The sequence below is a fragment of the Cibotium barometz genome, chromosome 40 (assembly GCF_041138505.1).
Source record: "Cibotium barometz isolate CiBa-2024 chromosome 40, ASM4113850v1, whole genome shotgun sequence".
In the NCBI taxonomy this organism is placed as follows: domain Eukaryota; kingdom Viridiplantae; phylum Streptophyta; class Polypodiopsida; order Cyatheales; family Cibotiaceae; genus Cibotium; species Cibotium barometz.
Genome location: NC_141085.1, coordinates 18654905 through 18665288, shown reverse-complemented (window position 1 = coordinate 18665288; position 10384 = coordinate 18654905). Strand labels below are relative to the sequence as shown.

Sequence of the window (10384 nt, the reverse complement as noted above, 5' to 3'; positions counted from 1 at the left end):
CACGATCGGCATCAGGAAGGGGAGAATGTTAAATCATTCCTAGGGTTAACAAGATCTACCACAATCATCTTACATCAAGGAGGCAAGGTAGATACACCAAAAGGTCATACATTCAATATATGAAGCAATGGTGTCTAAATCTACAACTTGGATGGGCGCCCGTAATGGTGTGACTGAATACTTATGGCAATTTCTACTTGAAAAGCATGTGGTAGCAAGTTAGGATAAAGTCTCAAGTGATTTACTTCATGGATATATTATGAAGTCATTGTAATAGCATTAGGCCTCTTATGAGCCTAAAGTGCCCGGCCACAATTTAAGTGAGTGTGAACACTTATGGCCATGTATATAAGTGAATATCTCTCATAATACAAAGGACTCTCCCATTGTGCAATAGAGTCTTGCTCTTGCTAATCTCTCTCTCTAATGCATGCTAGTGAGTGTGTGAGTGAAGTGAGGTGAGAAGAGAGACAAGTACATATAGTGCAACGCGGTGGTGTGACAATGCTCACAGGATGCATGGTGGAATTGCTTCTCAAGGAGTTGTAGAGTTGGAGACCTCTAGGGTTACAAGCTCGGCCATTGGAAATATCCTCATGATAGTTGCGGTGGTTCACCAGGTAATCTCGGGGGTTAGGGTGAGCCAAAACAATTTTTGTCTCTCTCACAGGTGCAAGGTCTTAACTTTTTCCCTTTCTAACCCTTGGGCGATGCTCTTTGGTGTGCTAAGTCACTGGCTCGTGAGAAAATTATTTAGCGGCAAGAAGCTCTCGAACGAGAGAAGAACAAGATGGACTTTCAAAAAGCCTCATTACTTCAAAACCCGAACTTTGTGGTGCGGGAACCAAAATTGAGAAGACATCAATGCACCTGAGTGTCCCTTCCTTGAGCTTGAATTGGGTTGAGGTTGCACAAAAGGTTTTCTTGAAGTTTTAAACTTCTTGCTTGTATGAAAAACTTGAGATTGAGAAGCCATGACGTGCAAAAAAGAAACAACCATGGCTAAAAGCTAATCATGGATTCTAGAATCCACCAGACTTCATCTCTGGCACCAAGCCAACCTAAAACCTCCATTCTTTCTCAATTTTGCTGATTTTCTATTGGAAGTCCTCTTATTCATCTAGAGCATCTCTTCCATTGCATTCTTGGTATACTGCGCTTTGCAAGCCTTCATGCTAGCCTTATGGCAGCGTCTTTATCTGCACATGCAATTCAATTCTTAGCCCATGCATCAAATTAATTCGTGCAGTCTTAAACATACAAGGTATTCTTATATTTAGAATCATGGTGCGGCAAGACAACATTACTAAATTGAACGTACACCTATCTTAGAAGTCTTGGAAATGGAAATGTGTATTCTTATTCAGAATCATGGTGTGTGTGGAAAGACAACATTACTAAATTGAACGTACACCTAACTTAGAAGTCTTGTGAATGGAAAGCCAATAATACCATGTCAAGGATAATATGTACTCTACAAGGAATATCATTGAGATAATTTTGATTTAAAAAGCATGATTCTGCATAGGCTACCTTTAGGAATAAACAATCCAACTTCATTATAAAAACAAGAGTATTATAGTGGTTTCTTGAGGTAAATAAATGGGGCCTAGACTCCATGCCATGCCACAAAGTCAAAAACATCCCAAATGATACCATCCTAAGAGGAAAGAAATATGATTTAGCAAAGATGTATTTAAAGACCTTAATCATGTGAAGACTAGAGGGCAATAAAAATATGACTACTTGTCATCTATATAGGTTTGGAGCCATTTAAACTAAGTATGCCTTTCATTGGACAAACCCAACTTTTTAAAGATTTGGGCAAAAGACATCATTTTTAAATCAAGGTTATCTGCTGTGTTGTCCACATTAAGTTCTTAACTTATCAAGTTGGCCATAAAAACTACCTCTGAGACATGTAAACAACCAAATTCTTCTCGTAAGTTGGCATATGCCAACTTTGTCCCCCTTTGTGTGTCGTTTGAACGACCTGATGCATACGATGACACACTTGACAATTGTTTATTGTAATATCTGCTCGAAAGACTGTGAACCCAGTCTTGAAACAAAATATTTGAGGCAAAGGAAAGCAAAACAATTTGGCACATTCCTTAAGTTTATCTATTGCTTAGTGCCTTAGTGTTGAAGCGTGACCTTAAAATATCCTTAAAGGTCACTCTTTATCTCTTTATACTAGAGGAAAGTATATAATAGAGCTATTCTTCATGTGAAGGTAATTTTGAAGGTGAAGCTACCATAAAGTGTGACCTTAAGTTTATCTATTCCTTAGTACCTTGAGTTGAAATGTGACCTAAAATATCCTTAAAGGTCACTCTTTATACTAGAGAAAAGTATATAATAGAGCTATTCTTTATGTGAAGGTAATTTTGAAGGTCATGCTACCTTAAAGTGTGACCTTAAAATATCCTTAAAGTCACTCTTTATACTAGAGGAAAGTATATAATAGAGCTGTCCTTTATGTGAAGATAATTTTAAAGGTGAAGCTACCTTTTAGGTTCCCAAGTCCATGTCCTACATTCATTGTAAAGATTAATATAACTCCTTTCAATACGCATGTTGAGCTCCACCTACCACTATGACTTTTCTAGTAAAACGATTTTGTTGAGCTCACTGATGGGGTGTTGCTATACTATAGAGAGGGATTGCCATGTAATAGGGAGTCTTTGATGGTGCTTGTATCATGAGGTGGTGTAGGATGAAGGATGTCACCATCTAGGATCTATGTGTGGCTAACCACACTTCACCATCTAGGATCCATGTGTGGTTAACCACAATGCACACACTTGCACATCCAAGGGGTCACGTTCACTAAATGAAATAGCAGCTATCTATATCATTTTCTCTTTTGAAAAGATGCATTGAAGATTAAGGTTTATTTTTAAAAAAAATTGAGAATGCCACTAGGGTAGATTAGAACCCAACTGTTATTTTAATATCAACATGTACAAAAAGTCCTTCTACATCAAAGACTTTATAGAAACATCAATATCAATATATATACAACAGTTGTTCCCAAAAAAGAAAGAAAGAAGAAGAACCCAACTGCTAATTTTGAGCTATAGTCGAAGAGGCAAATTAAGGTAATTAGGTCTTATATTTGGGAGGCCAAAACCAAGCTCAAGTAAGGCTATTAAGCTACTTAATACAAGTAAATAAGGCCATTAATATTTATTCATGATTAATTAATGATAAAGATGATGCATTGATGATGGCCCACTTAGAGAAAGGTAAGCTAATAAATAATTATACAAAAAAAATTATAATATGATTCAGTGTTCCTCAAAAAACCCGCAAACCCTTAAAGCACACCTTCAAAATTCATGATCTCGCTTGTAAATTTTATTTTTGTAATTTTAAAGATCGACAAAAATTATAAGCATTTTCGTTATATTTTAGAGGAAAACTTGTAAATATTGAAAAAAAACTTATAGATTTTAAAATTGCAAGTTTTAAGATCTGAGAAGAAAAATATTCTCTAATATTCTCTGTGAACACGGATCTGATTGTATCCACTTAGTGAAAAATGAACGCTGATTGTATCCACTTAGTGAAAAATGAAAATAAATGGGGGATTATTTTTTCGACTTGTTTTATAAAAAAATTGAAAGTTAAACCAAAAAAGTCTTCGTGTAGTCTCCAATTCACCATCCTCGTATGTATATTTTCTTTTGTCTTGGTTCATCTTCTTCTCGTGACTTCTCCTCCATTGTTTTCTCTGTGCTGCCTAATCTGCTTCTCCTCCTCCTCTCTTTCTGCACCTCCCTCCCCCTGCCATGCCCTTCCTGCACCATTTCCATGGTCTCTTCAGCTGAGCCTTGCCCTGCCTCTCCCTGAGTCGAAGCTAAAGCACGCAGGGTGACATGATATCCAGCTTCCTCTGCCTCGCCTGCTTCACTCTGTACCTCCCCCTCCACCCAGACTTCCATTCTCTCCTTTCGCCCTTTCCTACCCTCATCGCAACACGTAAATCGACACTCTGAGCGGAAAGATCTACTCTCGGCCGTTTCTGTGAATAGATCTGCCGCTGTTTTTCCACCATGTTTGACCTGAATGAAATCCCCGAGCAGCTGCTGCTTCGATCAGAAGCAGAAGACCACGAATCGGCTCCTGCTTCCGTCGATGGCGTTACAAAGAGTGAGATTTCAGGCAATGTCTGCCATCCCTCCGCCGATTCTGACCGCGTTAAGGGCGTAGCTTACGGCCGAGAGGCAGTAGTAGCAGCAGAGACAGCTCTGGAGTTGCATGCTCCGAAACGCTCGTTGTCGTCATTTCTTACCTTCGAACCATTGGCGACGAAACGCCGTTACGGCAGTGATTCCAGAGCTTCTGTGTTACGGCAGCTGTCTTCTTCTTACCGAGGAGATGAGGATGAAGAAGAGGAAGCAGCTGCAGCAGGAGGTTTTACATCAAATTTGCTGCAGAGGCAGAAGCAGCAGCGGCAGCGTGCCTCTCCTCGTGATGGGATCCAAGAAACGGATCCGCCCGTCAGTACGAGTGGAATCGCTTATCGGTTTATTGGTGCAGACGCGAGCACCTCCCGCAAACATGAAGATTTGCTCGACGAACCTCCCGTTGATGACCAAGATGTCCGTCGGACTCCGACGATTTTGTCGTTAAAGAGAGCGCGGGAACCACAAATGCATCAGCTCAAGGATGCCGGAGGGCAAGGGTCTGCAGAAGGCACTGCGTTTGTCTTGTCTCTGGGAAGCGGATTTCAAAGCTCCCAGCCCCACCGAGCACATGATCTGAAGCGTTGCAGTTCAAAAAAACCAAATTTGTTCGGCCTTGCCCTCGGCAGAACCGACGAGGGTCCCCTGGCCTCGAGAAAAAGCTCAGATCTGTCCCCCTTCTGGCATGGCAAGTTGCGCACAGATGCCCCCCTCCTTACCCCCGTTGTTGCCTACTGCCTCGGCATCATGAAGCCTGACTCGAGGCTCAAGAAGTTGCCCTCCGTTTTGAGCTCGCGGAAACTCGTGAAGCTGGAGGAGTACGTTCCTTCAGGCCTTTGCTGTTGGAACTGACGTGTAGGGGAAAAAGTGCACATCTTTCTTTGTGGTCTGCTGCAAATGCTTGATTTTGGTTGTACGCCTCTTGCATCTTGCAGGTTTCAGAAGATTTTGTGCAGTGGAGTGGCCGAGCCGCTCACACAGTTCAAGCCCTCCTTGGAAGCTTCTATGGAGGAAGTCAAACGGTTTAATTTAATGGTAAATAGTTTTTTTAAACTATTTATTCCATGAATGAATGTGTGTGTGTGTGAGAGAGAGAGAGAGAGAGAGAGAGAGATGAATTCATGTAATTTTGTTTTTGTAGCCGAGCTAGCAGAACCAGAACAAATATGATTGGCATGACTGCATGGAAGGGAGGGGATGGGACTTGAAACCAGGGTCTGTTACCTAGGAATTTCATGTCTGAAATATGTGCGAACGTGTAGGACATTATAATTTCAGGCTTTCTAAGCAGTATCAGTGTTTTCTCTCTGCTGGATCAAAAGCTATGAATAACATACCTGCATTTCTCTCCAGTTGGCTACAATTCGGGTCTAGGTCTTATGCTGCTGGTTGTCTGTTTGTTGACTCTTCCTGGTACCCCTTTGTGTGTTCTGAGGTTGTATCTCTTGCCAATATTGCTCTAGCTTGATGCTACCCGTGAAGCAGCTGTGGTTGTGCTTTCTAGTACCACCTCTCTAATTTGGATGCACGAAGCTTTTGTGAGGGCGGCCTATTATTTAGCATATTTTTGGAATAGGTGCTAAAAAATTAGGGTTAGAAACTCCTCATCTAAATTGTTGTACAATGATCTCTCAATCACCTTAACCAGTAAGTTAGTAACTAATATGATCGCCATAACAGGAGAGTTCACTACCCAGTCTTACCTTCACATGGAGCACCACCTGAAGCCCAAGGCTAGAGCAAAGTAGAGCTATGCTGTGTGCCCAATCTTGGGCTGTGTGGTTACCACCAAAGTACTGATTAGCTAAGGCCTGTTTCAGGGCATGGTCCCTTGGGACTCCACCCATGCACCTCCAACATTTAGCTTGTAACTTACCTATGTAGACTGTGGCTGATAAGACTACTTATCCTTTGTACCTCGTACCACTCATTCTACTTGGTAATCATCATCGAGTTTTGTGCGTCACTTACTCTGTTTGAGCTCTACCGTGAGTGTCTTGCTGTTGCTAACCTGACCTGCAGGTTCCAACATTTGGTATCAGACATCCGTGTTGATTCTGCCTCGAGCAGTAGCACTGACATTCCCCGCTGATTTTTTTCCATGCGTACACGTGCAACGCCCGTACCTGTTCATACACACGCTTTACCTGTACACCCAGTGCGACGTCTGTACAATTGTCGTACTTGTCAATTGTACTGTTTGTACTTACACTCGTTCTTGCATATGATTGTATGTGCTCATAAATGTGTGTACCTGCCTGTACTTGCAATACCTCCTTGTACTTGCTAAAGCATTTCTGTAGCACACAGATTAGGGTTTCAGAACAGATTGGGCCTTTTCTGATTTTTGAACAAAATCGGGGATTTCTGATTTTTTTTTCCCGTCTGTACGAAATTGTGGAGTTTGTACTCGCATGATGCCTGTACGGTTGGTACACATGTTACGTCTGAAGAGGCTCGTACACCCAATGCGACGTCCATACAATCGTCATACTTGTTCACATTGTTTGTTCTTACAACTGTTCTTGCATCTGACTGTACTTGCTCATACATGTATGTAGGTGACATCCCTTTCTGCTTAACTTGACGGAAGTCACAAAGCCTCCAAATAGTCTGTCAATAATGCCAGAAAATCTTCGAAGGTCTTGTCAAGACACACCGCTTTGTGTGTTCCTCTGTCTTGAAACTTTCTATGGAACTGTCTTTCTTTTCAGCTGGAGCTGTGCTTGAAACAATGTAGAAGGATTTGTTCTGGAACTGTAACATCAACTTTGTCTACTATGTCTGGTTTTTGTTCATCGTGGACATCAGAGAGAGGAGGTCCAATATAAGGCTTCAAGGACACCAGAGAGGAGGTCCAATATAAGGCTTCAACCAACTAACATGGAACACATCGTGCATGGTCCAACTGGGTGGTAGCTTCAGCTTCATGGAAACCTCATTCATCTTCTTTAAAATGGGAAAGGGTTCGAAGCTCTGAAACAACAACTTTGGGCATCACTTACTTACTTGTTTCAACTTTTGCTTCGTTATCCTGAGATGAACCCAATCTCCTTTTGAAAAGATCACATCTCTTTTGTCCTTGTTGGCCTTTCGAGTGTAGGTCTCTTGCCCTTTAGCCAATCTGTCTTTCATAGACTCCAAGACTCAGACTCCGTCAATTTGTTCGCTTCAGGCATTGAGGACGATGTCATGGTCAACAAAGACTGGAATGGTCTTCCAAATGTTGCCTCGTATGGAGTCCTGCCAAAGAATCATTCAAAATAGCTTGAACTAAAGGCAAATTCTCTTCCCACTTGTTGGTTGTGAACATAACACTTTAGCATGTCAAACGCCAATTGATTGTAAATCTCCATCTGGTCATCCGTTTGTGGGTGGAATGCACTGGAAAAATTCAACCAAAGCTATCAAATAATGCCCTCTAGAAATGATTGGTAAACTTAGCATCCCGATCTGACATAATGGTCCTAGGTATTCCACCTATGGGGTGTGAATGTCGAATAAACAATCTAGCAACATCTTGAGCACAGTCACGTTAGCCTTACAAGGAATAAGCATAACAAATTTGCTAAAACGATCAACAATTGTCAAACGCTGCTACTTATTACACTTACCTGTATTGGGAGTCATGTTCATCACAAAGAAAAGGTCCTTCGAGAATGGTTAAAGGCTGTAACAACCGTATCTTCTTCTGACGAGGAGCTTTCACCTTTTGACAAACCTGACATTGTTGCACATGAGTGAACATGTCTCGCCTCATTCTTGGCCAATAAAACTGCCACTCTGACTTCTCCAGAGTCCAGTTCATGCCTTGATGACCACCAGTGACGGCATCGTGGAGAAGAGTTGCTTGGAATTGTTTTAACAGGCAAAGTCGACCTTTGAATAATAGCCAACCATCACATATCAAGAAATGGCATGGTCTTGTGGCTTCCAGTGCCTGTTCCCACTAAGTACCGAATTCCACGGAATCCGCGTACTTAAGCTTCATGTCATCTAGTCTTGTACTAGTGAATCCCAGCTGAGTGGATTGGATGTGGGACACTGGTCCTTTCTTGCTCAAGGTATTGGCCACTGGGTTGGCCGTCGCCCGGAAGATACTCGAGAATACCACCATAACTGCTAGAAAATCTGGCTTCGACGGTGCTAACGGTCACTCCAATTTGTGCTTGGCATCATTTGAAGTCAACGTAGAGCCTAGTGATCTGGGTGAACCTCAAAGTTGCACCCATAAAGGAAATGTTTCCAATGCTTCAGGGCTTGTATCACCGCAAGGAGTTCTTGGTCATAAGCCAAGTAGTTCTTCTTTCTAGAGATCAGCTTACGGGACATGTAAGCTATTGGATGCCCATTTTGTCGCAAGATTGCTCTGATAGCGATGTTACTCGCATTGGTGATCACATGAAATCAGTCATCCGAGGAGGCTAACGCTAAGCAAGGAGCGTGAGATGATGCAACATTAAGGTCCTTGAAAGCCTACAAACCCCGAGGGGTCATCTTGATCTTTTGTCTCCGAGTCTTGACGCCTTTAAGCATATCAATCTGAGCTCCCCGAGACATCAGAAAACTTGTCGATGTGGGTGGAATATGCCTGGCAAATATCCACAAACGACCTAACATCATACGTTGTTTTCGGAATCTCCCAGTTCAGGATCTCTGCTACTTTTGTTGGGTCCAATCGGATGCCTTCGGCAGTGGTTATATATCCGAGGTAGTAAACCTCGTATAAATAAAACTTTGATTTCTTCTCATTGACATAAAGCTCGTTGCTTTCGAGCAACTTCATCACTTTGTCGATGTCAATGTCACATGCACTCTATAGTGTAGTGCATGGTGACAAGCTGGCTCATCATCAGTGCATCTTGTATATCAGTAGGAACCCTTTTAGGATACGATTGTGATATGCCGTGGCCCCATTGTAAGCTGCAATCTGAGACATGTCAGGCACGAGCTACATAGGTCTTTCCTCAGCCATAGAAAGAAGGTCAGTCTTTCAGTGAGTCAAGTCCTCTTAACCCACTTGAAAGAGAATCATTCAGGCATGTAGCAGTCAGTAGAATTCATAGGGTCTGCATTTATATCATTGTCTGCGTTGCATAGCATTCACTTCATATGCATATAAACCATTGCTAGACTAGTCATTTAGCCACTTTCTACCCCTAGGGTCTAGTCGGCAGCCTTAAAGCATATAAAACAGCACATTATTAGGTTGTCGTGCAGTGGGTAATTGGGACCCCATACCCTCTCTCTCTCTCTCTCTCTCTCTCTCTCTCTAAAGGACGTTAATATATTTTTCTTTCTTTCTTTCTTTCTTTCTTTCTCTCTCTCATAAAGTTTGAAGTGATAAAGTGGATTGCTACAGACTCACGAAACTTAGGATATAGAAGGCGGTGTGAGACTTTGTGTGACAGGTCCTTTCATGTACACATATTCCGCTGTTTGTTACAGTCAATGTCATGTTACTCTTTTGTAGTTGAGGAAATCAATGTCGTCCAAAAAGATGAAGACACACATTTTCCACCATGAGGGGGGCAGCAGAGGCCAAACTGACTAGAGGATATGCAGCACTAGGAGGTCTAGAGAGGATGTGCTCACAGGTACAGTTTCAAGAGCCACGCACTAAGCTGTGGCTTTTTGACACGCTGGTCACATCGGCGATGCTAGATGGAGTACAAATATGGGGGCCTAGCCTAGATCGCCACAAATGATTAGGACGCACATACGATGGATGGAGATTGATGGAGAGACCAGACCGTTTGTGTCCATGATCTCCAGGATGATTCGGGCTAAGGCCTCGGTACCCCATAAGATTATTAGAGCCGAGACAGGAGCACCACCGATCGTAGTCGAGGCTCTTGCCAGATCAGTGTCCTTCATTCATAGCACCTGGGAGCTTCCCCGACACCAGTATGCACGACTTGCTTTAGAGTCCTCTCATCAGCTAGCCATGGAAGGAGACACTTCATGTTGGTATGCGCAGCGACTTGCTTTAGAGTCCTCTCATCAGCTAGCCATGGAAGGAGACACTTCATGTTGGTATGCGCAGATAGCATCCTGGTTTGAGCTCCATGGATTCAGTTTAGATAGACTTCAAGCGGTAATTCATTCACAAATAACCTGGACTTACTCAGCCACACAATCACAGAATCCTCGCTCCCTCGCTCAACAACACATTGGCCCTGAAGTCCGGC

The 10384-nt window shown here is 42.5% G+C and overlaps 1 protein-coding gene across 1 annotated transcript in view; it reads left to right on the top strand.

The window, feature by feature from the left end:
* Nucleotides 1-3616: 3616 nt before the first annotated feature.
* The window catches only part of LOC147615273 (uncharacterized), a 37757-nt gene continuing 30989 nt past the window's right edge, over nt 3617-10384 (top strand). Inside the window, exons 1-2 of the mRNA XM_086779352.1 lie at nt 3617-5011; nt 5129-5228. Coding sequence (XP_086635478.1) covers nt 4062-5011; nt 5129-5228 — 1050 coding nt within the window. The 5' untranslated portion in view covers nt 3617-4061. The remainder of the gene's footprint in view (nt 5012-5128; nt 5229-10384) is intronic.